At 40.1% G+C, this 27,954-nt stretch overlaps 1 protein-coding gene across 1 annotated transcript in view; it reads right to left on the bottom strand.

Annotated features, from left to right (window-relative positions):
* Positions 1-27,954, bottom strand: part of WDFY4 (WDFY family member 4) — a 114,964-nt gene that overhangs the window by 52,945 nt on the left and 34,065 nt on the right. The window contains exons 20-40 of the mRNA XM_074544945.1: positions 27,089-27,273; positions 23,914-24,145; positions 21,845-21,996; positions 21,263-21,374; positions 20,961-21,151; positions 19,266-19,418; positions 18,837-18,910; positions 17,858-18,019; positions 15,613-15,704; positions 14,656-14,755; positions 13,630-13,835; positions 12,890-13,059; positions 12,409-12,534; positions 11,815-11,976; positions 11,503-11,700; positions 10,402-10,519; positions 9,668-9,825; positions 8,976-9,214; positions 7,046-7,155; positions 5,883-6,074; positions 5,193-5,329 (exon numbers count right to left, since the gene is read on the bottom strand). Of these exons, the coding sequence (XP_074401046.1) occupies positions 5,193-5,329; positions 5,883-6,074; positions 7,046-7,155; positions 8,976-9,214; positions 9,668-9,825; positions 10,402-10,519; positions 11,503-11,700; positions 11,815-11,976; positions 12,409-12,534; positions 12,890-13,059; positions 13,630-13,835; positions 14,656-14,755; positions 15,613-15,704; positions 17,858-18,019; positions 18,837-18,910; positions 19,266-19,418; positions 20,961-21,151; positions 21,263-21,374; positions 21,845-21,996; positions 23,914-24,145; positions 27,089-27,273 (3,269 nt within the window). The remainder of the gene's footprint in view (positions 1-5,192; positions 5,330-5,882; positions 6,075-7,045; positions 7,156-8,975; positions 9,215-9,667; positions 9,826-10,401; positions 10,520-11,502; positions 11,701-11,814; positions 11,977-12,408; positions 12,535-12,889; positions 13,060-13,629; positions 13,836-14,655; positions 14,756-15,612; positions 15,705-17,857; positions 18,020-18,836; positions 18,911-19,265; positions 19,419-20,960; positions 21,152-21,262; positions 21,375-21,844; positions 21,997-23,913; positions 24,146-27,088; positions 27,274-27,954) is intronic.

Here is a 27,954-nt window from a genome sequence, read left to right as displayed (position 1 = left end):
TGTTCTTACTCACTGTTTTCCTATTTCTATTTAAAATGCAGAAGCTCTACATGTGTATGTAACTTAGGGCTTTATTACACACTATTATCTAAATGCATTTATCCAACAGCCTCCTGTGCTGGCATTTTCTGATTACATTTGAATCATGGCTTTTTTTAGGAAAACTTGCCCTTTTATTCCTTTAGCTGATGAAAAAATTCTCTAAACATCAGTATATGCTATAGGGCCAGAGTAGAGGAAAAAAAATCATCTCTCTCCTGACCCATAAAAATAGGTTTTTCTAAAATGACTTAGATTTAAAGGTGACAAGACTACTTCTGGGTTTTTAGTGGATGTAGTTCAAGCTGCTCTGCAGAGAAAGTATAAATAGAACAAAAATAGACACAAGCAAACTTTAAGTTGGCTAGCAAAGATGAGAGCAACAAGAAATGAATGGTCACAGACTTCAGCAGAGGTAACAACCTATACCCTAACCTAGAAGAAGCATTTAAGTTAATCTTGCAGATATTTCTAGGACCTCACTTGATTTTCTGTTCTTTACTTTTCATTTTAAATTGACATTTCAGTCTTTTGAATGCAAACAACTTCTTTCTGAAATTATTATAAATAAAATTTTTAAAAACCAGAAGAAAACAGACCTATTTGAATCAAGAAATACGAAAAAAATTATTTGTCTGTTTATTCAGCAAAGAAAAGAATAATCTGTTTCAGTGGTTAGCACAGGTTTCTAGGGTTTTCTGCAACCAGATAAAACTCCTCTTTCATCCACATTAACACCATTCAACTCATTTGGCATCAGCTCTGTTACATGAAAGTAAAACTCTGCAATCAGCAGCTCTTGAAAGATGAGACTTTGGTGCCAACAGCTTTAAACGTTAAATTTCACTTGCTGAAATCCAATATCCAAACTTAAGCCTGACCAGACACAATCTCTAGCTTGAAAGGCAAATGGATATTTTAAAACAATATGCAGGAGAAATAACAGACAACATTTTCATACAATGTGTACTTCAATGATGGAACTTCACTCCCACAGAAGACCACTGAGTTTAAAAACAGAAGAAAACTCCCCATGAAGAGCTAACCACAAAAAATTTGTAAGCCATATCTCTCATGTTTCAGGTTTTAAGATGAAACTGATATCAATCAAGAAAGAAACAATTGTGCTAGGATAGGTTTCCTACTGAGCACTGGGCTATCATACCCCATCTCCTGTAGCAGCCTCTGATGAAATTTAGGGGACACACAGAGGGGCCTGTGAATCTGAGCCAGCCTAAAGACTTGTATTCATCATGCAACACTGATTTTCCAATTCTCAGCTAAACACTTGCCTTCAATGAATGGAGAAATGATCCCCACATCTTTCAGAAAATTCAGTGATATTTATCACATAATATGAAATACTCCATATTTTATGTTTTCATGCAATTCTTATCTAACATTGGCCTGTTGAATGATTTCTTTATGATCTTGTGAACAATCTGAAAATGATAAATGAGCAGTTAGATATGTGTGTAGGAGGACATGGAAATTTCTGTGTTCAAAGTTAAAGAAACTTTTTTCAGCTTGCTACAGCATGCTGTAATTTAGCTTTGAGCCAGTTATTAAACAAGACAATAATATTATAATGGAAATTGTTTAATATACATCATTAATAGTAAAGTGCCTGCTTTCATTGAAGTAAAAAAAATGCGTGCTATGAGCAGTTTTGAAATGAATATTTGATTCCAAAGTTCCCTTGTGCATTTAATGACATGCTAATTTACATTTTAATTACTTCCTAAGAAATCAAAGCATTTGTTGACAGAAGAACATAATGTCAACTTCACGGTGCACTGTTGGTGGATAGTTAATGAACTTAATTAGATAATTAGTGATGTTAATTATCCTTCTATTATGAAGATAAACATGTTACACAAATGATGCTCTTTTCAAAGAAATATCATTAAATGTTTCCTTGTTTTAACTCAGTTAACTTGAAAAGCTGATAAAAGACCAACTGAGTGATTGGTAAGAACAAGATTTAAGTAACATTTCTGGCTTTGCAATTACAAGTTAGGAAGTCTCTTAACCTCTTCATTCTGAAGAATGGGATTAAAAAGACCTTATCTATTTCAAGGTATATGGGTCTTTGTCATAGAGGAATGCAATTAATCAACAAAAAGAGTAGAGGACAGGCACAATCAGATCTCCTGTAAAACTGAGAAGGCTCTGCATTTCTTGTAAAGACTAACAGCAATATCTACAGTTCTGAGGCAGTGTGTCTCACAGGAGCTACAAGTGTGGTGCTTGTAACCTTGCCAGGCACCCATCCTAAAGAACCTCAGGTCAGGGCATGGAGAAGCTCTGACTGATTTACAGTTGACTGAAACACAATTGCTACAGCGCTCCTTTGCTGCCTTTGTAGCTTTGTATGATATCAAAAACTGTCACAGTCATTGTTAACATAAAATATTTTGACAGCACAACTCGGTGGTGGAGGGAAAGGAGGAGAAGAAGCAAGAGATCAAAAGGCTCAGTTTGAAACAGGAAAGTCAGTGATTTGCAACCTTTGGCACTGTATTCAGTCTTACAGACCTTCCTGCCAGCAAATGTACCCAAGTCTGTCACCTGTAAGCATCAAAAAATCCAACTTTGTGCATTATTCCTCCTGCTCCTGCATGACTACCAAGAAGATACAATCACCACAGCAGATCACGGCCATTCTAGTACCAAAAGTGTAATTATACTCTCTTTTCTACATGATCACGCCTCCCAGACAAAGGCGCAAGCAAAGCATGAGATAGCACAGTGTATTCAGAAATATGCAGAAAACACAGCTGCATTTGATGGCTGATTCTCACACTTGCCACCAAACAGCAGGAAATTGGCTTTGCTGATGATGGAGAGCATGAGCAAAAGTACAACAGGAACATGGGGTCTGAGCTTTTGCTGAAGTGAACACTGAATTTTGCTGTTTTTTCTAGATTGAGGATTGGGTCTCAAAAGCACTCTTCCTATCTTATAAATAATCACAGGGAAAAATCAGAGGAGTGTTTTGCTGCTTGTTTTTGTTTGTTTTAATATGCAGCAAATACTACTACTGCTTCAGCATCTTTGTTTGTTTTTCAGTTGATAAAGGAATCAAGTTAATAACTCAGTAAACAACCACTTAGTTCTTTCTACTGGGCACACCTCTGAAGTCCTGAGTGAATTTCTGCACTTCTCTCAGTAACTTTACTCAGTCAGGAGCAAATATCTTTATTTTGCTAGGGGATTTAAATTCTTCATTCCTCGCTATGTAGTTCATACTGTTATTTTTCCTGTAATCTCCATGTTTCAACCAAACATGGAGATTTCCTGTTGCTTTAGGACATAAGTCCATAACTGGCAGAAGTGAAGATAGAGGCCAATAGTGAACACAGAAGTCACCTGACACAGAAAATGATACAAAATTACATCACACCACTTTTTAAAGTTATTACCAAAGTTGACAAAAATACAAGTTAAAAATACAAATACCACTTACTTTTAATGTAACTTTTCTAATGTAAGTAAGTGTACAAAGGAAGAGGGCTGTTGAGAGGTAACTCAACATTTTCTTCCTCTTAGATTTCACCTCTCTAAAAAGAGCATTAAACTCTGAAAGACAGGCTGGAGGGAGAAAGGGGGAGAGGGAGAAAAGAGAAAAACATTGGGAACTGTAGCTTCATATCTCATTGAGAAGAACAATTTATCAGAGCTATGGAGCTGTCAGTGCTTGACATGATAAGGAATAACACCAAGTGAATAATGTTTCTTCCAAACCCAGCTCCTTTAATTACAAGCAGCTTCCTTGCAGAAGAGAGACAGAAGATGTAGAAACACCAATTTCATGCACTTGTGCCTGAATAATGTCTCCGTGCTGCCTTTTCCAGATGGCAACCTTTTCACTGGAGGAACTAATGATGTGGGCATATTTAGGGAAAAACCAATAACAGAGTCTTTAACCTTCAACAGCAAAAAGCATGTTGTACAAAATGTTCCTTGGGATACATTTACAAATATCAATTACATTGCTCACTGAGGTGTAATCAGCTGTAATAATCAAAATTAATTTTAAAAAATAATTAAACAGACCCCAGGGCAAATAGTCAACACTCTTGCAGTATGACATCACAGTATGCATATGTACCTGGGAAGAGCTTGCTCAATCTGTAAGCAGCAGTGTGATTTTAAGGAGTGAGAAGGATTCTGCAGCACGCTTAAAAAGCCTTGCAGCTTAGAAAGGCACTGTCAGACACATTAGCTGGGCGTCACAGTCTGCCTGGTCACCTGCAAGTGGACCAGGCACCATCAGACATAGCTGCAACCTCCTATAGCTTGAGCTAGAGGGTTAAGGCTCAGAACAGACTCATCTCCCCAGGGGGAAAAAAAAATCCTTTATATGTTGAGCATCACAGTAACACAAGCTTGGTTTAAAGCTCTGAATATTCTGTCAATGCACTTCTACCCTATCCTATAGCTAGTTACTCTACTCCTATTACACACAAAAAATAACATCTATCTAGTGTTTCTTATGTCTATTTTTGACAATGCCAAGCAAAAACATGGAAATGGCCCTCTCTTTCAGCAAAGGAGGATCTAACACATGGATAAGATAGTTCACATCTTCATTGCTGACAGGAGAAATTATGCATACCCTCCAAATCCACCCCTGGATTATATACCAAGGCTTGTTTCCCTATTTCTAGGGATTAAATTAAAATTTGGACCTTTAATACTTCATATCGAGTAGAAAACATAAGGATAGCACTATGATAACACCTGAGCCTTCCCTTCCTGCTAATTCAGAGACTGAAGGAGAAGGTTTACATGCGTGATGCAAGCCAACAGCAGCAGCAAAGCTGGCATCTCCTCACCTTGCTCCACCCCAAGCAGAGGCCTGTAAGCACAAACACATCTGGGCTGCTTAGGTTTTTCAAGTGCCATAATAGGGCTCTATGCAGAAAATATGCATTATTAGACTGTATGGACAGGCTGCCAAGAAAAGTTCTTTAGGTCACTGTTTCTTTGTGATTATTTCTAGCAGCCTAGGAAAGGAACCTCAGCTGCTATAGTTGTCTAGTTTGCAATGGAACTTGACAACCAAAAGACACACTCAGAAGCCTCCCAAATCCAGACCCAGAGCTATATACAAGGTAGACCCAGAGAAGATGAAGAGCAAAATTCACCTCTGATTTGCATGTTTCCTTTGTGTTTCGGCCAGGTATGAACCTAATTGCTGAAGAGAGGCTTTCACTCCAGGAATTGTGCTTGCTCTGGGACAGGCTTGGCCCTGCTTTATTCTGGAGAAGCTTCTTTTCAGATACTGCATGGGAAAACAGACAAGAAAGCTTTTAAGATGAGGTTGAGCCTGTCAGAAATAGAGGTGTTCTATCCCCATTGTACAAGACAAGACAATGTGATAGTGTGTCACTCCAGATGAATAATGTTCTATTTTTATGAGAAGTGAATTAAGACATACTTCTCAAGCTTTTATTTAAAAGCCTCACAGAGGTCTGCCATAGATCAGTTTCATTACACAGACACGAACATTGAATCACTGCAGCACTACACACATTGCAATGCCCTTCTTTCAATCATATATCCTCCCTTTTAAATCTTCCTATGGGTTACAATCATCTAAGGTGATTTCTCTTTCTTGCAGTACAACATGGGCCCTGTGACCCCACCAGGTGATTACAGAAGGGCTTGGTTATCACACAGTAAGTAATCACATCCCTAAATAAGAGAAACTGAGAATCTGCTTTCTCAGCAGGTGAGGAAAGGCAGAACCAAGGAGCAGCAGCTTTCCACCAGGCACCCCATTTACCACAACGTTTTTGCTTGTTACAATGAGTGTTCCATAAAAGAACAGAGACCTAGCAAGTGTTGCCAAGCTTTTGTCATAATTTCTTCCCATAAAGGAGTGATCTCTGTTATCTTCATGTCCCTTTCTTTGTCATTTCCTTTTACAGAGAGATCCATCTTGTAAATGTCCTCCAGAGCCTGCCGCCTCTGAGAAATGAGCTGCTTCCAGATGATTTCTACTGTCCTCAGAATCTCCTGGTGGACTAGGGAACAAAAGTAACACCAAAAAAAGTTACTCATTTATGTTTTCAAGTCAATCAACTGCAAAAAACAAACAAAAAAAAAAAGCAAAAACATCTAATTTGGAAAAGCACTGGTTCAGAGTAACTGCTAGAGTTAGTGGAGTTGCTCCTTTTTGTCCATTGCCTCCACAGTTTCTGAGCTAGACTAGTTAATCTAATACAGAAAACAGCAGGACATTTCTTTTATGATATTTCAACTCCTTGAAAGAAACAAGTAGGAGTGACACATGTTTTTAACTGGTTTCTGCTTTGAAAAACCATTTAACCAAAATTTTGATGGCCTTATTATTGTGCTTAGAATGCTAAAGCACATAAAGGTATTCCTTTATGTTGCCAAACATCACTGGAGATGGACGGGCAAAGGTAACCAAGTTGTGAAACAATTTGACACAGCAGGAGGATATTGTACAAGAAAGTGCTGAGTTTTTCTTTATATCCCTGCAAACCAGACTGATTTGATTGCAGCTTAACCAAGCCAATATATATTTCAAAGTAAAAATTAAAAAAAGAAAACACTACTCTGCTGCAGGGTTCAACTGACCACACTGAATCCAACATATTTTTCCTGTGTTTCTCTGAAGTACTCCAATACTTCTTCCTGCATACAATAGACAAATGCTGTATGGGCCTTGAGAAAAGAAACAGAGCAACAAATAGTGTATGTATCTCACCCCTTATACTGGGGTCATAACATGGAGGAGAGGTCTCCAAACTGATACCCACTACTCCTGAGGATGCTGGGTGGGACTTTTGAATAAAAAGACTTGATGCAAACACAAGTAATTTTTAGCACAACTCTCCTTTCTCTGTGCTGTGCCTGCAGTGCCTGTACACTAAAGAGGAATTAAGTGGCACTTGCACAAGCTGCTCTGTAAACTACTTAAGACAGGTATTCTCCTTCTAAGCCACCGGCAACACGTGCCATAAATTACCATCATCTGGAGTAGGCAGGCTGCCTTTTTCCTCTTCACTAGGTGCAAGGAAAATTTGGTGATGAGAAGCCAGCTTTGGTTTTGCATCCATCCCAAAACCTTCTGAGCAGCTGTGACAAAGGGGAAAAAAAGAAAAAAAGGAGGGCAGGTAAGGAAACCAGACTGAAAAAAACTGAGAACAGTGAAAGAACAACAGGTGTTTCTGCACATCCAGTCCTCCTTGATTCATTTAGTAGAAGAGTATTTTCAGGTTTGGATCTTATACCAGTTATGGAATACCACGGAATTTTCAGCAAGTGGGAACTTAACTGCCAGTCTGATTTTTAAAGGCAAGGAGCAGTCATCATGATCCTGTAATCACCCTCCTGTATGTGCCTTATCCCTGCAATTTACTGCACTTGTATTCACTTCATTCACCCCAATTAGATGGAGCACGGGGCTGTCCTGATGTAGCCAGTCTGCTTCAGCCTTCTTGCACCTCCCCCGGGCATCTGGCACTTTGTCTCTTTACTCTGAATTCCTTTGCTAGAGGTATCTGACACTATGTGGAAGAAAGCATCTTGCTCTACCCTGCACTTGAACTGCTTACTGAGTTTTTTTGTGTCAGTCATGATTCACTCAGTTTCCGAAGCGCTCAGCACAAAAAAGCTATGAACTCAGCTCCATGGATACTATTAGCATGCAGATGTGGTTATTGAGAACATCACCATGGCCAAGAGGACTTCTGCTTTGGGATTGAGGGCTGTGCCACAATCTACCAGTCAGGAGGTAAAAGACACTAGGAACTTCAGTACAGCAGTAATACTTAAAAAAAAAAAAAAGAAACAGGCTTGCTTAAGTTATCCAGAAAATCTGGACTCTCTCACAGAACTGCTGTCAATAATAGCATTTATAAGCATATATAGCCACTAGTAACACAAAGCTCTTTCAGTTCTGAACAAGCCTGGCTATCTGGGAGAATCAAATCCTTGGGTATGCAAAGCTGGCAGCTGGCATTTTTATTTCTGATTTTCTTTAAAATACCACATTTCTGATTGCCTGGATTGTTTAGCTTTTGGATAACATAAACCCTTCTGTACTTTATGTTTTTTTTAAATAGTTTGTGCTCTTACTCCATAAAAGCAATCCTCATCCCATCTCAATGGGTTTGGCCTGGAAATTATTATCTGACTGGGATAAGAGCATCCAGAAAAGATCTCAGGAAGTGCAGCTCATTTCTGGTGTGATACTGTGTTAATGGATTCCATTCAGATCATCAAAGCAGTACAGAAGGTTATCGTCGAAGCAAGAAACATTAAAGTGAAAAATGCACTTGCCAATATTTGCTTTTTTTCACAAAACTAAGCTTCCAAGGTAACTCCCCAGCTTGCATTAGCAAGAGTTCATCTTTTATATCAACATCTGTAAGAACAGCAAACAGTGAGTATGGATGTTCTAGCTCTACCCAGTGGCAGAAGGCAAAACTCCCAATGTCAGAACAACTAAAATATTACAGCTCAGATCCAACTAACAATAACACAAAGATCACAAGATCCATTCACACCTCTATATATGCTTTAAATGTACCCACACACACATGACTGCTGGATCAGACAAAACCTCTCACTGAATTACCCCATGCAGATGTCTCAGAGAATGGCCACCCTCATGATTTGGGAGTGATCCTAGCCCACATCCCAGGAAGATTTCCAGCTGCTCATTTTCCTGATGGGCTTGTGAGCCAGCGCCACTGAAATCAGTTCAAGCTTGTTAACTGCAGTTACTACTCTGTAGTGAGTAGCTGCTGGAAATGCTGGATCCAACTCATTCTCAGCTTCTATTGATCCTCCAGACTGGAAATTGCCTAAGTTAGGTGACATCTCCCCCTCTGCGCCCACTTCCACAGGTACAGCACAAAAATAAAGAATCATAATAAGATGAACACTTGTACCTGCCCGAGTTCAGTTGGCAAAGGCAGTACATGAGGCAGATGACAAAATTACTATTTGAGTTGTAAGTTGCAAAGATAATGTCCCACTGCTCTTGCAGGACTATGAGAGTATTCAGGACATTAAACTGTTCAGGCAGTGATTGTTGAGGTCTGGATAAGCAGTATAGGATGGCTCTGTTTAAGCAGCTGTACAGGGCACTGAGAAAAACTTCCTTTTGAGAAACAGAGCTTTCTAAGACCTGTAAAAACACAAAGCAGCAGTTTACTTGGCTTGCTCAAAGAACTTTCTCCCCAAGGACCCACTCCTCCCACTTCATTTAAACTGTTGGAAACTTGTTTCAGCAAAATTCCCCTGAACTACCTGTTACATAAAAACTCTAATTTTTTCTGTATTTCTGTTGAAGTACCCATAACTGTGGGGATTAATTTATTAATTTATCCTAGTTCAGCAATGTGTACACAGCCACCAAAAAGTGTCACAAGAGAGTTAACTCTCCTTTCTTTATGCTGCACCATCTCTCTCTAATTATAATTTACAGCTGTTATGTTCTCACGCAAAAAAACAGGAATAAAAACAATCACCAAATGGATTACAGCCATCTTCTTCAGAACTGCAGTATCATGAACTCAGTGTAAAAAACCAGCACATTACATCAGGTTGATAGAAGTTGGAGAGAAGAAAAGTGACTCACACACATAATCTGTTTGGCAATGAAGATCAGGATTTGCTTGAGGTCAGCCACAAACATTCTGCTGCTCAGTTTCTCAACCAGCTTCTGAACAAAATAAGCAATATTCATCATGGATAGGGGTGCAGCTGATTCTGAACAACCGTGAGGATCAGTGTTTGCTGGAGAGGATATAAGAGGATTGATTATTGCAGAACAAGAGGAAATTTAAAAAAAAGTGAAATGTGAGATTATCAGAGCTGAGAAGGAACAGTCTCATTCCATAATATCTCAGAGGTGGGACATGTCTAAGAAAACAAGTCTCTAGGTATAGCAGAAACACCTTACTCAGACTGGAAATGACAGTCCCATCTTAAGGATGGAGGCAATCTCACTAAAATGCTGTAATGAAGAACTGGCTTAACTAACAACTCAGAAAGGAGAGCAATTAACATCTAAGTTAATGGGGCTGTTTCCAGAAACATTCAAGGATGAACCTAGGTTTCTTTCTATATATTCCCTTTCTAATACTCAGAATCTCTTCTCAAAAAGGAAGATTCTCTCCAGAAAAACTATAAAATTACAATAACTGATGCAAACTGGCTTGCAGTAATATAGAATGGACAGTGCAGCCTGTTGAGCTGGACCGTCATTCTAGCTATTGTCTCCAAACCTTTCTAGCAATGACAGCTACATGCTAAATACCAGTTACAATGATATTTAAACAAGAGTTAAACAATCTGATTCTCACCACTCACCTCTTGGTCTCATTTTCCCCTCGCCTTGGCTGGCAACCTGAAAGACATCCATAGCAGACAGTAGAACTTTTGTCTGAAAAAATCTCCTCTGCTCACTGGTGGCATCTTCTGGAGAAGCCTGTACAGTGATGGCACACATATTAGTACAGCAGGAAAACAGGAAATCTGACTCAGCTTCACTTTCGGCAAGAGTACATATGTGGACAGCTACTGGACAACAGATGAGATGGCAGAACTTCATTCCCAGCTGGAAAACAAGGAACTCTTACACAGGACCACACCATCTAGCTGACAGCCAGCACAGTCACCCTCTGCACGCTGAACTGAAACAAGGTTTTGTAAAGGGCCAGAATTGCTTCACAAGTGCTTCCCAAGAGGTCCTGTGGTCAGGGGCACTGAGCTCCCAGGATTCAGACAACCAGAAACCCAAACTCTATTTTAACTGTATCAAACTTCAGGAGAGTATACGTAAAACTTTAGGGAGCTGATGCTCCACAAGAGGATTTAAGTCATTAAAATTGCAGTCAAGCTTATTCTAATAACTTAGTAATTACTATTCGTATTACTAAGCTAAGTCTGCATCAGAACCCACACCTGGGACACCTGAACTACTGACAATTTGGAGCTGAATCCTAAATTTTTAATTTTCTCCTTTCTTCAGACTATGATTCTCTAGAGTGCTTTGAGTAGTTGAAATCTATTATCCAGACTCAGCTGTTACAGCTTGTATTAATCTGTACTTACAGTGGAGACAGGATTTTTTTATTTGAGAACTGAGATTTTCTTATCTCAAAAATCAGTACACAGGATGCTCCATGTGACATTTTTTGTTCTCAAATTCAAGGGGTGCCCTGTTGACAAGCAGGTATTACTAAGGAAAAGCATATTTTTTCACACTTTTCTTCAATATTAAAGATTGCCTGAAAAATTTCTGTTTTCCAGGGACAGCATTTTCTTAGTTCACATTAGTGCAGGGGAATTAGAGAAGTCCTTTCCTTTAGTAACTGTTAGCACTTTTGTTACTAGGTCACTAGAAGGATATGTCCTGTTCTTCCACCCCCAGTGCAAGGTAGAAGAGCAAAGCCTGCTGATGAGATAAACCTCGAGAAGCAGCTCAAGAGGGTGTCCCTGTTTGCTTGCTGGGATGTTGAGAAGACTGTCCATCAGGAGGACTCGCACGAAATCCCACACTTGTTTCTTGGCAGGGTGTGGTAGCAGTGGGAGAGAGGAGGGATCAGCACAGCCTTTCCCTTCAGCAATGGCTGGACCATCAGGGGTCAGGAGGCCTTCAGATCCACCCTGTGAAAGCAGATAGCAATACATTTGCAGTCAGTCTACTGTACATTGATTTTTTTTTCCTCCTAGTGACCCATCTCTGGTCAGAAGGGCTTATGCTGGCTCCTGTGCACATACCTTGGGTGATCCTGAATGAAAAGCAATCATAGCCAAAGCTTTCAAGAAGTCAGGACAGTGCCACACAGGGTCCTGTGTATAACTGTGATAGATCAAGCACAGAAACTCGATAACATTCCCCGGATAGGCAATTGCCCAGGAGGCCTCTGCATCTGCAATAGGCTGAACAGACAAACGTGCATCTGGTCAAGGCGGCATTCCTCTCATTCATAAAAGCTTATCTATGTTCTTCTTTAGATATTCCTAAGCAAATGTGACACAGCCACAAACTCAGACAAGGCACCAGTAGCCAATCCCACCTTGCAGACTGAAGATACGCCCAACCAGAAAGGTGACATAGCAGCATCAAGAATGAAAAAACTGAGTGCTGTTGTGGGCAAGATCTGTGTCTGGTCTCTCAACCATGAGCCCATCACATCCTGTGCTACATAACCAGGGCAGCAGTAGTTGTGCCCCCTGTTCAGTGCTGCCCTCTGAGGGCAGAGCAGGACCAGGGATTACAGGGATTACAGACACAGGCTGCCACCAGCCTCTGTCACACCTGGGCTCTTTATTCAGCCACTCACACTGTACTGTCCTTGCAATGACACTTACCTTGTCCACAGTGAATCTAACCATTTCCAGCAGTAACACAGCTGCCTCTGCACACAGCCCAGATTTGAGGACATTCTCTCTATGGTGGTGCTGCAAGATCCACTGCAACATAGACTCAAGATCTTTCTACACAGGAAGAAAGGTTTCATTAAGAGATGGGAATTGTACATGACACATCAAGAAAAATGCCTGCTCTCTCTACATCAGAACAAAACCAACATGTGTCTACCTCCAGCAGTTCCTTCCTCTCCTATTAAATTTGTAACATTTAACACCTGCATGAACAAGGTTGTTCTGAACGTAAATTTTCTTAAATAAAAGTTAATTAACTTAATTTAAAAAGTATGAATAGTTTTTATTATTACAAAGCCCAGGTACGGTTGACATGCCTGAAAATCATCTCATGGAAAAGGGCATAAAATGTCAAAACAGTAATGCAATAGCAGCTTCAGGTGCCTGTCTGCTATTTTCTTTTTCATACCTTGACAGCTTCAGGTGGGTCAGACGGTGGAGTTGCCAGAAAGAGCTCTGCCACAACCAAGTAGATCTCAGGAATGTGAACATGATCAGTGAGACATCTTTGCAATACAGAAAATCCAAAAATCAAGAAGTTGCCATTGTCAGGCACTGGAGGATGACTTTTTAAATTATCTTTAAAGGAAAAGAAAATGAAAGTGTCTAAAAATGAATGTCATATCAGCAGAAGGGTTACTGACACAATTTTATCCTTGTCTCTGTCCCAGAACACAGTAGTCTGCTAGGCTGCAGTATCAACAGTTTAAAAATCACCTCCAGACTAACATAATTTTTATCACTATCACTTTTGTTAAAGGGCTTTCTCCCTGCATTATTCTTCTTCCTTTCTCCTCCCTTTCTCAGAACCCCAGGTCTAATTATCAAAAAGCAGGCTGAACAAATCTTTAAGAAACAATTCAGAACAAGTTGACATCTGAACACCTTACAGGCTTATCAGGTAGCCTGATTTTGTACAACACAAAACAGCCCATCTAATCAGAATTGCTAATTACCTGCAAGGGAGAAGTAATGCCTTCCACTTTTCAGCACAGAAATGCTGCAGTACCAGGACAAGTTTGCCCTAGAAAATGATTTAAACTCTTGGTCTACTGAGATCAGTGGGAATCCTCCTATCACGTGTGCAGTGATTTTCTATCACTGAGCTGGACCAAGGCAGTGTTTTGGGAATGTTCAACCAGCACATACCCATTAGAATGTTCAACCCTGCAGAGCTGTTTTCCAGCCAACGCCCAGCCACTATCCCCTCCTTGAATTTGTTCAGCAGCAAACGATTGTGGAGGAAGCACAGGAGCAGTTTGATTCCCAGGACAACTGTGCTGAAGTGCAGGTAGCTCTGTGTGAACAGCAGAAACCAGTCTGGCCCCAGCGCCAAAAATGTCTTTTCTTTTTCCCTAGGAAAAACAGGTAAATGAAAACTCATGGGAGGAAACACGATGGAAGACAGAAAGGAGATATTATATAAGATTATCTTGAAGTAATTTAGAACCTCATGTTTCTCTAGAAAAAAAAAAAATCTCATTAAAGGTGTGCCCTTAGAGAATCACAAAGATGTAACCACAGGCTCATCCACACAGCTAAAGTCATTCAATTCCTGCTACATCTAACCTTCTACTGCTGTCAGGCAAAACAGTTTATTAATGTGATGCCCCTTCTGAGAGTGTGTATCAATAACCAAGGCAAACAACGTCACAGACCAGATCTTTCAAGCTATGAAATTCAAAATTCTGGTTTAAATTTTCAAGTCCAAGATGTGCTATCTAATGAAAATAGACAATTACAGCTCCCAGCACTATGAAATCTGCCTTTCAGTTATGAAAGGCAAAATTATAATAATGGCATTCTCATGGTTAAGATATAGCTGTGCAAGTAATCTCACTTTAGATTGACTTGATTTTCAGAGACAGATTTCAGAGACAGGGGTTTCTTCAACCCCTGATATGCAGCAGAAGCATCAATATCCAAACTCCCCCTTCAATGTATTTTCTAAAAATATGAGACTTTTTCCAAAATGGATATAAGATGTGTTATCAGACCACACAGCTGTGTGAATGCCAGATAAATCACTGACAAAAAAGTCTCTGAATCCAGTCGGCTCTTACTTAGTATTTGTTGAAGTTCAAATATTATTGGTGTGTTTAGTCCTGGTTAAGCACTAGGATGATGAAAAATCATCAAGAGAGACAAAGACACTTCTTAAACATTTTTACTTACTCAGAGGACAGCTGAAGTTTGTCTGAGCGTATTACATCTAACAGCATCCTCAGTAGCTGGTTTCGAAGACAGATTGTCCTTCCAGATGTTTGGTTTAAGGCTACAAATATCAGAAAGCAATAAAGAGTTAAGAAGAGACAAAAGATGTTCCATTGTTCCATTGCTTTGATGAACAATTTTGTTTGCACCCAATTAGCTCCATAGAAGTACTTCTATCTGGTTTTTTGCAGAGTAAAAAGATGCAGATGTCAAATGTTAGACAAGGATTCCTGCTAACATAATAAACAACCAGTGCTTACATTGTCCAAGTCCTCTCTTTTAAAACTCATTAACACTGCATGGTGAACAATATCTCAGGTTAACTTGAGAGAGAAATATAAACAGGCAATCTGACTTGTATTGCCCAGCTGAGATGTCTATATACAAACTGCAGTTACCAGTGTCACGTTAATATGATCTGTTGTTAGAGGTGCAGTAACAATAAAACCCCAACTGAAAGATCCCAGTGAAAGGGCCAAATGACTGGATGTTCCTCCACATGAACCTGACAAATACACAGCCACTTTAAGAGGTGCAGTGTTTTTATTTGCTACAACTCTAAGTGTTTACAGAAAATCCAGCACGTCCATTGAAATTTTATTCTTTGTAACAGCCTAGTAGGTTGGTTTGGGGTTATTTCAATTTAATGTCCTTTCTCTCTATGTATATCTGAAATCCAGCATTGTGTTGGCTCTGGACAATGCAGCAAAAGTACTGCTGGTTTATTGGCAGAGAGAGAGCAAAGGGTCACCTCTGTGTAGCCTGTCCCTTTCCACATGAAGAAATCTGAATTTTGCCTTTTCCTGCAGCAGAAGGCAGAAGCACTAATGGTGCAATTAGGGTTGATCAGGTCCTGGGGAAGGAGGGAAATCCTGTAGTTGAACTATCACAACACATACCCCAAAGGCAGCCCCTCACCTTCAGTGGGCCTCTCAGCCACACTATCCATGTAAATCTGATTTTCATCCACAGAAGAAGGTTTCAAGGTGTAAACAAGGAACAATCCAATCCTAGCAGAGAAAGAGTGAAGCAGTTGTGGTCAACAGAAAGATATTAATTTACTTAATTGGAGATTATATGCAAAGCTGCATACTGGTTAACAGTGACTAAAGAACCACCATTAGAAATTCTAGCCACTTCAGACACAGGATGAAAACTTCATAAACTAGGAAGTAAATTAAAAAGTTAAAGACTGTGCTGTGTTGGAAGGTATCCACAAGGATCATCAAAGCCCAACTCCTGTCCCTCAGCAGGACAATCCAAGAGTCACACCTGTGCCTGAGAGCATTGTACAAACAGTTGTTGTTCTCTGTCACACTGGTGCTGTCACCACTTGCCTGGAGAACCGGTTCCAGTGCCTGACCACCCTCTGGGTGAAGAGCCTTTTTCTGATATCCAGCCTAAACCTCCCCTGAGAACTTCAGGCCATTCTCTGGGGTCCTGTCACCCCAGAGCAGAGATCAGTGCCTGCCCCTCCTCTTCCCCTCAGAGGAAGCTGTAACTGCAGTGAGGTCTGTCCTCAGTCTCCTCTTGTCCAGGCTGAACTGACCAAGTGACCTCAGATCTCCTCATCTGGCTTCCCCTCAAGGCTCTTCATCTTCGTGGCCCTTCTTTGGATGCTCTCTAATAGTTTATTTTTCTTATATTTTGATCAATGAAACTATCTAAAAATCAAAGTAAAATATATTCTGCTATGGAAACATTTTCTCCACTTTAAATGTCTTTCACCAAGAGAAAAGGATTACTGAGTAAAGCACTCAGTTTATATGAAAGATTCTGAGCAGCCTGTGGCATTGTAATTTCACTGTTATTACCACTTGGCTTCCAAGCATATAGAGGAGGACAGAGAAACCTTAGCAGGTCCACAGTGAGGGGGACTGGCATCCTTTAATCACCTGGAGTTTGCTTTGACACATTAGCTGGTTCTAAGGATAGAAAGATTAATGTGAAATATACACATTTAGCAAAAGTACACAATCTCCTCCTGCCCACAAGAAGAATATTTCTTAAGGGACAGACACCAGTTGTTCTGCAGGAAAAGCCCACACAGCAATTCCCTCCGGAAGCCCAAATCTGGGGCCAGCAGAGGCTCCAGCACCTCTCAGTGCTGCTAAGAGCCTGTTCCAGTCCCTGCTGTCCTGGGGCCAGAAGGACAGGGACAGAGGGCTGTCTCTGCCCACTCTCAGCATCCATGGGCCTGACAACTAATCATGTTATCATGGAATAATAAATCATGATTATTTATGAAAAAATGCTCATTCACCTCCTTACAACATGACAAATTTGATATACTAAATCCACAACTCTCACCTGTCTCACCACCTATATGAAAAAAGAACAGGCTAATTCCTAGAAGCCCAGGGTAGGAATATACATACAGATAACATATATCCAGGAGCACACAGTTACAAAAGAGCTGGAAAACATCAAGTTCATGTATTAGCTTACTCCACAGTTAACTTATTAGAGGTGCTCATACTCTCCAACAGAGCAAAAGGCAGAGTCCACAGATTTGACATGCAACTGTTTTTACACTATTAAAAATGGAGCTTTAGAAACAGAGCTTCCGTCTGTGCAGTGCATTTCCCTGGGAATTAGGTGGCTGCAGACAGCACTGTGTGGACCTTCCTCATATGGTCTATGCTGTGGGTTGATACAATTAGGCTGGGAATATAAAATGAAGCAGTGCTTACATTCTCTGAAGAGCAAACAAGGATTTAAATGCTATGCTTCATGAAATCCTGACTAACATAACTGATTGAAATTCAGGAACATAAAGGATTGTTACTGGGATATAAGCCAAACCAACTGGATTAGGTATACAGTTCTTTGGGGCCAAATTGTAATACTGTAGTGATACTTTAGGGACAAGGCTTTAATGAAACCAAATATTAAGTACATATTTGAGTAATCCCAGTCATACCTACAGAACTGTGCCACCATTATAACAAGAATCACCATATTTATCTTCACACAAATATAAGGTTGGAGTGAATGAAAAAGTTTTTCATCAGTTTTTCACCGGGGAATCCCGCAGTTGCCAAAGATCTGATGCTCTACCAAAGACAAGGTAAAGGAAGCTCAACTGTCAAGCTCTCTCCATCACTAGCAGAAGTTTGGCTCATCTGCAATCTGAGGAAAAGCTATAGACCTTGAGGGTTACCTGAGAACATCCCTTGTATTAAAGTATCCTTGCAAGAGATGGGACAGGATAGTGCAGGCCACAGTGATCTTGGAGCTGCTGATTTCAGGATCATTGAAAAGGAAAACAAGCTTGGGCACCATTTGCACCTGGTAGGCAAGTGCAATATTCTGACATGCATCTCTGCAAAAAAAAAAAAAAGCACAGGGACTATTAAGGTTTCTACTGGAAATGACCAAATTTACAGAGTTTCAGCTAAAAGTATTCTCAGGTTGCACTGATACTTTGCCCTTTTGGCTTCTAATACTGTCTTTATAACATTTCAAACACTCTCAGACAAATTGAACATGTATCAGTGATGGAGATCAGAAGACTACTTTGTGTGTTCTACTCTTCTCCTCTGCCCTCTCCCCCAGAAACTGCTGCATTCCAACAAGTTCAAAGAAAACATTATTACATTTCCAAGCAGCAAGTTGGCACCAAAAAATTCTATTCCTGTAAAACTTAGCAAGAGAACCAGACAGCTCTGCACAGAGCTTTCTGCTACCAAAAAGCAGGAATCTAGCTTTACTGAGTCCCTCTGCCATGCATTGTCTCTTTAGATGCATTCAACGCCAGTCCAGATGATTAAGAATATTGATAAAGGGGTTGTGTTTTGCTTTTAAACACAACTTCAGTAATGTAATTTTAAAATTATTTCATAGTCAATTCAAACATTAAGATTTCTCCTCCCCAGCAGATATTCAAGCTTGCATTGTACAGTAGTGGTTCCACATGAACCAGGTAACCAAATATCTTTTCCTGGACTAGTCCCAAAAGTCATCTCAGGAGCTGATCAAATCACTAACTTCAGGCTTGAAAGAGCAATGCATGAATGATTCACTCCCAGAATCCTCTGATTCCAACTGGGATTAGAGCCTTCATATCCCCCTCAGAGTTCCAGCTTCAGGTTACAGATGAGTTTTCCCCTCAGATTTCTGATTCAAACAGAAGTTTATACCTGGAGGACTGCAAGATCTCCACAAGATGGGAAAGAAGAACAAGGTCAAGATTTTCTGGTGCTTTCATCCAAAGCTGAAAGACAAAGGAAAGCAGAGGTTTTACTGCTCTGCTGAGCTGCGAGAACAGCAGCTGCATCAGAGAAACAGTTAGAACTAGTCTGGGGAGGACGACACCATAAACTTTAGGTGTTTCTGTAATGCAGCCTGCAGGCACTGGGAAGTCCCTGCTCGTGCAGGGAGCTGCAGCTCCAGTTCTAGCCCTGAGGAGCAGACCCTCAGGAGTGTTCCTGCAGACCTGAGGGCCCACAGTGTGAAAAAGCACAACACACAAATATTGGATCCAGGAGATGCTGTGAACAAACCAAATCTTGTATTATAAAGCCATCTTTAATACAGCCAAACCCACAGAGCAACATGAACAGTTGTACCTCAAAGTTGCAGAGAACATACTGGAATGCACTATAATTCTTGATGACAGAAGACTCAAAGCCCAGCTCAGCTGTGCCCACTAGGGAGAATATTAACTGTAAAATCCTGTTGTTTAGCAGCCGAGTTTTCCTCTTCAATAGGTAGCTTAGCAACTGAAAAGAGAAGACTGAATAAGTATCTGCCAAGTATAAATCTCTATTTAATTCAAGACCAAACATATAGTTTAATCACATGTACCTGTCATGCATGCATGCATTTTGCATAAGAATCATAAAGAAAATGAAGATTTCAGTCCAGACATAAAATTTCATGCAGAAAGTCTAAGGATGAATTTTTGAAGGAGTTGGCAACTCTGTGGCATTCAACAGGAGGAAAATATGTGCCATATTATGTTGAATGTAATTTAAAAAAAGCAACAGACAAATACAACTGTAAATAACCACAGTAGGAGTTCTATGTTATTCTATTCTTAATAGATGTATTCTTAATTGCTTATAAATAGTGTTAATTTTAAAAATACTAAATTTTACCTCCCCAAATGAAAAACCTTAATGAAACATGGCCAGTTTCTCAACTGAGCCTACCTTTGATTATCCAACAATTTCTCCATACTGTGAGAAGAATGTTCAGAAAGCCATTACATTTTGAGCAGGTTGGGAAAAATAGAAATCAATTTGAAAATACATATCAAGGCACATATATTACTTGGCTGTTAAAAAAAACTTCACTCCATTGCAATATAATGATAACTTGGAGAGAACTTTTTTATGTAGCAAAAAATGCTTTTTTATGCATTTTTATGTAGCAAAAAATCAAAATAACAGCTCATACCCAATACAAAGACAGGCATTGACCTACAGGAAAGGATTGGGCAAGCAGTAGCTAAGTAGGACAAACATATTCATAAAAATTGCGATCAATTGATGAACAATTTGCATGTGGGGAAAATGGAAGGTTTATAATAAATCATTAATGAAACTCTAATGTTGAGGGTCTTGTTTGGAACCTTCTATATTAAAGAGTCTTGTCTGTTCCTTCAGAGCTCTCTGCTTCACCTACACAGCACAAAGTAAATGATACTAAACTGAAACTTCATACTTGAGCCTCAATCCATCCAATACTACATATTTATACATTACATACAACCAAAATCTTCAATCTGCATAGCTTTCAGGTTTAAAGATTAATTTGGGACCGACCTAATCGATGCAATTCAGACAGCACTTATTTACATCAGCACAATTGCTCATACAGAATGAAGACTGAGCCATAGGAATTCATTGTCAGCCCTGCTCTGGGCAGTCTGTAAAGAGGAATCTTAGGCTGGATGAGCCAAGGGGAGAAAGAAAAGCTGCCTGAGAAGTGGTCTTTTGTGTGTGGGATCAAGTGTGTTGGTAAAAGATGAAGAGTGGGTCAGTCACAAATCTGCTGCTCTGGCTTGTTTAGTTTACTAAATCATGCCAAGAGGCATCTGTCCTCACATTTCCTTCAGCAGAAAACTGTTAGAGAGGCTGCCAGGAACTGTGAGCACAGGATGTAAAGCACCATCCTATATCCCCCTCCTAACTTGCCAAGTTCCAACCACATGTGGCTAGAGTCAGGATATGTTTGGTTCATTCCCATTGACAGATTTGGGGGTAAATATCTACAAGGGAAAGACTATAACCAGGATGAATGAACAAAAGTGTGTCTACCTGGTATCCGTGGATGTGCCTCATCAGTTTTGCACTCAAGGGGCTGCTGTTGAGGATGGAGTTGAGGACTTTGACAGCTGCATACATGGTGTGGTCATCGTGCGCCTTGGCAATGAGACCCAGGAGAATGGCAGGGCCCCCAATAAAGTTCAGGCTGGTGGCTGCTGGGGAGGACTGGAACACTCTCACCCCTAGGAAATTGCACTGTTACTCTACCAGGAGGTCACACAGACAATCTATTATTGGACAGAATAAAGCTACACTCTTAAAAGAATATTAATCATTAAGACAAGTGCATTTACCATATTGGCCCACAGCAACTGACCCAATGGTCCTTAAGGAACCGCAGAGGTGTCCAGCAATATTCTTAGCCAGGAATATTGGAGTTGAACTGTCCCGAGAATTAATCCCAATCTGAAACAGATGAAAGGCACTTGAGGAAATTTTTTATAGTATCAGGGATGCTAAAAAATGAATGCTCTAAGAGATTAAATTATTTTAATAATTTTAGACTAATAAGTGATAAAAATTTGATTGTAAGGACAAATATTCACCACCAACAACATCCTTCAATGCCACTACTTTCATATATCAATAGACCTGGTATTAGAAAGAACAATAGAATAGCATGTAAAAAGTCCCTGTGAAGACATTAAGAAAACACAGACTGAAACAAATTATGCTAAAACCTGAAAATTACAGCTTCTGTTCCTGTTTCAAAAAATGCTTTTAATATGTGAAAATTAACCTATGAGTAGAACAAAGTTAAGGAATGGAAAAAAGAAATCTCTGAAGGTACACAGGTAAGACAAAGTCAGAAATTTGGCTCTAGGAAACTGATTAGAAGCTAGAGAAAGCATGTTTAAGAAAGGGAAACTTGTGACCTCTTTGGCAATCAGCCGACCATCCACTTCATTGTAAGAGTTCTTTATATCTTGGACTGTAGTGAGAGATGAGCAGACAGCATTGATTCCAAAAGAAATCTTCTCTTCTGCCACCAGAGGTGCGATGATATGATCACTGCACTGGTCCTCACCTAAAACAAGAAAGGCTGTGAATGTCTGAAGGAACTTCACTGTGCCTTATGCAAGAGAGGAGAGAGGTAGGTGAAAAATAACTGGAGGAAACTGATGTTTATGAAATAATTTTACTTTGTCTTAACTATAACCATGAAAAAGCATTCATCCTTTACCACACAGGCCATGGCAGCTTGCATCACCAACACATGGCTGTGTTCCCTGGTAACTGCTTTGCCTTGATTCTGTATTCCCTCATAACATCTCATGGAGCTCAGAAATGTCCGTAATAAACCTCTCCCTCTGTCCACACGGTATAAACAAACTTTCTGGACACAGAAAACATTTCAGAGGCCTTCTGTTTCTGAGAACTTTATTGGGGTACTCAAAGCAAAGATTTGTGTGGAAGGAGAGCAGAGGCAAAAGTTCAGGGCTGCCAACTCACAACATTTGGGAAACTTCTCAATAGTACCAGGTTCAGCAGTTTAGTATGAAATTCTCTTATGCATTTCTTTAAAGAATTTCCTATTCATTCTCACACTTGGAAAAACTATATGTATCTTTATAAAAAAAAAAGTCATGCTGTATTTTTGACAGTTTTATAGACTGGGAAAACAGCTGACTTACAAAACTGTTTACTAATGCTGGTAACACTGCCCTTTTAGACAAAAAATAAGTTCACACACCACATGAAGATTAACTATAAATAAAATGCCTCAAGACTGTGTCACCATTTCCCTTCCAGCAGCACTTGGTCTGCAGACAAAGCCTCTGTACAACTGCAGCTGATTAACAAGAAGCAATGAGATAGTGGGGAGACAGACACACCACTGCCAAAAATTCCCACTGCTGTTTGCAACAAGGTCAAAAACCCATTTTAAGGGGAAAAAAACCTCATTGTAGTATTTGGAGGGATTGTGTAAAACTTTTTAGTCAAAATTTCCATTTGCCTGAGTTTCTTTGGATGTTTTGATGGAAATAGGGAGAGTGCAGAGAGAGTGAGATAATTTCACAATAAGGAGATCACATCTTATATGTTGCTCAGTGATCTCCCCTAAACAGGGCATCCCTAGAGTCACATGGCCACAATCTGTGATTAGTACTGAAGCCCATCTGGGAAGAGCTATGCTGAAAACAAGCCCCCAGACTTCATAAAGTCCCAATGATTCAAAAAGTCAAATCCTTCTGACTCCTACAGGTAATGTTTTTATTTCAGAGCTGTATTTTGACACCATTTCTCTCTCAATAACCCCTTCCCACACTTGACTTGCAACTTTTTGTGTATATTTACAGCATTCTGTCAGAAGGAGTACTCTCAGACAGTACTGGAGTACTTTAGGCTGGAGCATGACCAAGAAAGATTATTTTGCTGTTTTCAAATGAGAAATGGCCATCCCATTTCATCCCAAGCTCTAGCATGGAGGGGAATGCACTACTTGTTGGACAAAGAGTAATCAATAACTGAAATGTTTTGTCTGTCTGTTTAATAATTGAAGCTAACAGCATACTTTAGTTAAAAAGCCTCTTCATTAAATTGAATGTAACTTACTCCCCTGCCCCTCTCTCTTATTCTGCAGGCATTTGCAGTTAAGCTCCATAGTTCTCTTTCTGCCTTTTCCCCCCCGTTAATACAGAATGTCTCACTTAAAGCTTCTGCTTTGTTTGTCCAACAGAAATCACAACCTTGCAACTCAGAACATGCTGCCCCTCTTTACTCTTCATCTCTCTCTGCTGCTTGATTCCTACCCTTCTATCCAATTCACAGAACATTACAAGATCCTCATATATCTCACTACAATCTTGTACAACATTCAGTAATGCCATTTTCCAGACTTTTGAGTGATCTCTAGACACAGTTGGAACACTAATAGAAGATGAAAAGAATAGAAAGAGCACTGCCCTAACAAACAGTGGCAGATATGAGAATTGTGACATACCTTGAAGCTGTACTGCTTGGAAGTTGCTACAATACTGAGGGCCAAGCTTAATAATAACTTCCATGGTTTCCACAGAAATGGCTTCTTCAAACAAGTGTGTAGGACCAAGGCGCCAGGTCAAGGAGGACTTGTGTTTCCAAATGCGAGGAGTGGCTATGTACCCATAGACATCAACAAAGGAAGAGGGTTCCATGGAAATGCAGCTACCTGGTAAAGGCTGGAGATACTGCATCTGCAACAGAGGAGAAATTCACTGGGAGGATCCAGTACACTCAGGATGCCCTGGGGTCTTATCCCTGCAAGGTGCGGCCTGCCACCTCTTTGCTCATTGAGGTCTCAGCTGTGTAACACAATCATACTGGGCCTGGCTCAGCTGCAGCTCCTTCTCCCACGGCAGCCTCACAGCGCTGTGCTCTGCCCTGGCAGCTACACCGCGGTTGGTAACACACCAGAGCTCTGGCTCTTACTGAGCAGAGCTGGCAGCACCAGCTCTCCAACATTCCCCTCATCAAGGGGCTGGGTGTGGGCAAAATCCTGGGAGGGTGCACAACCAGGCGAGCTGACCCAAATTAACATCAGAGATATTCCATACCATATAATGTCAATGTAGACATATAAGCTAAGGAAAGGAGGAGGAAGGGAGGGAATACATTATTTACAATGCTTGCCTCCTATACCTACTGCTCCATGTCCTGAAGATCTGCTTCCCAGGAAGTGGCTCAACAGCAGTCACTGATGGGAAGTAGAGAATAAACCTTTTTTTTTTTTTCTCTTTGCTTGTGCACATGAAAACTCACTTCTGCTTGAATAAACTCAACATAGAAGCCATTTTCCATCTTATTCTCCCTCCTCTGTCCAGCTGGGAAGGGGACTGATACAGCCGCTTGGTGGGCACCTGGCATCCAGCCAAGGTCAACCCACCACAACAATTATTAACTCTTGTTCAGAAATTGGACTTTAGGAAGTACTGTAAACATAAGCATTTTAAACGTTTAAGCCTAATTTTTGTTCCAAAAACAGTCAAAAAAATTTCAAGTATTGACAAAGAGAAACCCTGTCTTGACTCCAGACATATTTCCTTTCCTAACTTCATAACCCTGACTGTGACATTCAACACAGAAAGGCAAGTTACAGTTACTTTGTACTGGCATAAATGGAGAATAAGCAGTGTTTGAAGAGTGTAGATTGTCCAATTGCATCAGTAAGCTTCAGTGGAACTAACATTGTTTAGAAAACAGGGCCATTTATTTTGTACCAGAATAATGATTTGGCCTCCTAAACTGAGTCTATTTTATTTAACTGTAGAGGAAGTAGTTGGAATTTTTTGGTAAAGAGAAACTATATTGTACTTTAGGGCTTAGCCCTCTCTTTAACAATTTGTTGCTACCATGGGAGACTCCAAGCATTTACTGGTCTCTGACTACTGAGATTTAGAAACAGGGATGGTCAATATTAAGAGGCAGGAGTGAGTTGACACTTCAGTGAATAATATTAGACTTGTTGCAGCACAGTAACACAGCCCACTCCAGCTCCACCAACTAAAAATAGCCTTTAGTATTGTTAACAGCCTTCATCCATTTCTAACTTCTTAGGCCATCTTTTCTTCACTGTACATATCAAGATGAAGACTTACATTAATCAGTGAGCCCAACACTGGGAACAATCTTTTGTTTGCTAAAGGATTATTTTATTCATATGAGCTGTTTCACTGAATGTTAAACACACTTGTTGTGAATTCTTTCATCAATTGCAATGTTTAGGCCTAGTTTTATTGATGACTTTCAGTCTCATTTGAAGGAAGTCAAATTGAATTAAATTTTCATTCTTGAAATGGATATAGGTCCCAAAAGGCATTTACAAGACAGATGATTTTTCTCAATTATGGGAAAGAGAATACTTGGAATTAAACAGGTTGTGTTTACAACAGTGAGCTTTGCACGTGCTGAGATTGAATTGAAATATGGGAACAAAAAGAAGGAGACCAAGGTTACAAGTTTCAATTCATAAAAAGATTCTACTCAAAAACCAAAAATCCACCACACCAATCAGAGATATAATAGAAAGAACAGGTTGCATTTTCTACACTGCATTCAAAATCCAAAAATCAGATTTCTGAAATTTTATGAGATTAACTGCAAAACCAGGAGCATGATGATATTAATAATAGAAACCAGGGGCTATTCTCATTTATATTGTAGATTATGAACCCTTCAGGTGCATTTGAATTACTTTTGCCTGCTATTTCATCCAACTTGAGAATTGACTGCTGTGTGACAAAAATCACAAGAAATTGCATATTAGGGGATCTGCCAGTACGCCAATATTAGCAATGAACTCATGAATTGATATCATCTCACACACTGAACAACTAACCCTGAGGAACACCTATCTGTTCCTGAGTGCTTAGTGTGCTAGTGAGGAAAAAGACCACTGACTGATTGTTCAAAGGGTGTAGGAGAAAGAGGACAGCTTGACCAAATAAGATATAAAATAATACATGGCCAAATAAGATGCTTGAGGAAATTCCTCCCACCTTTGGATTCTTGAAAAGAGCTGACCAGTCTCAGCAGCTTATTTTTGTGTGACCTTTCCACTTTCAAGAGCTTTCTTGAAAAGAAGGAGTGGAGACTCTCTGTGTAACTCATCATCTTTGCAGGTCTTAGCCTAAATCCAAGTCATCCTTGATTTAAGGCTCTCTGGCCACACCTTGATGTGAAGTACTTTTTATAGCTGACAACCTCTGCAGATGTTTGGCTTAAACTGATAAATCCTCTGAATCACTAGTAAACTCAGAAAATGTTCACCTAAGGGTATAACTGAATTTCAGCAACATAACCCTGAGCTACCTGCAAGCTAGTATCCCCAACTCTAGAGGAGCATCACCACACAAAGTGCCCCGGTTATCTACATGCTGAAGGGGGAGAGAAGAGCTAGTTCAAAGCATCAGTATGAGCTGAGAACATAGTTCTGAAAAGCAGCACAAGTACTCCCTGTTTTGTACAGATTTCTGACTCCACTCACATCCAGCACAGCAGCACGTGTTAAATGTGTAAATCACCATGCTTTGAGTTTCTCAGATAATTACTGAAATCTCATGGTAGGTGCATTGGGAGATGGAAATGAAAAGCAAAGCAAGGCCAAAGCCAGGCACAAGATCTATGCAGAGAGCCTTTACCTTTGCAGAGCCAAGCATCTGGCCATTTATATAAGCTGACACAATGCAGTTCTTCTTTGCTTCCTTAGCCACTGTCACTGTGAGATGATGCCACTGGCCAGTGACCAGAAGTTTACCACAGCCAAACTTGACTTGCCTTGGAAATGGGGAGGGATTTAGGACCTCAGTCTCAGGTTCCATAATATCTGTAACAGCAAAAAAAGGGATAAGTCAACAGAAAGTTTCTCATCTTCACCTGCCTCTAGAACACAACTCTCAGATGTGACAGGAAGAACATGACGCACTGTGTATACAGTGTGCTTTGATGCTATTAGGTCTAAAGTCTTTAAAACACTGCCCAAAGTCTGTTTCAGGACCTACAACTTGCACAGCTCTCAAGATGCCTCCAGCATAAAACATGTCACCCTTCCAAATAACACCTGCTGTCTGCCTTGATGCTGCAAACCTTCCCTGAACTAGGACAAACCCAACATGTTCACTAAGAGGAGAACCCCTCTGTGTATTTAGAGAGTTAGCTGGCACAGAGAAAAAATCCCTAGCAGATCCATGAGATTATAAAATCTCCATATTAATTTGTAGCTTTTATGAAAAAAGGCAAGCTGGAATTTTTATCATTATCTAAGGCCATCAGAGCACTCACACTATGTCAGCTGTTCATCAAAGTCCCAGCTACTATTCTCACATCATTTCCAACCTCCTCTGGAATACTCAATCAAATTTACATTTGAAGCATCTACTCTACTCAGTAAGGAAAAAGGGATAAATATCAACAGGGAACAATATTAACAGACTGGCAAAACAGAAAACATTCTGAAAGTAAGGAGAGGAAATTAGTTGTTTCATTAGGATGCTAGATCACTCCCCAA

The sequence above is a fragment of the Zonotrichia albicollis genome, chromosome 7 (genome assembly GCF_047830755.1).
Source record: "Zonotrichia albicollis isolate bZonAlb1 chromosome 7, bZonAlb1.hap1, whole genome shotgun sequence".
NCBI classification, from domain to species: Eukaryota; Metazoa; Chordata; class Aves; order Passeriformes; family Passerellidae; genus Zonotrichia; species Zonotrichia albicollis.
Note: the sequence above shows the minus strand (reverse complement) of the source record. Positions and strands in the feature narration are given on the sequence as shown.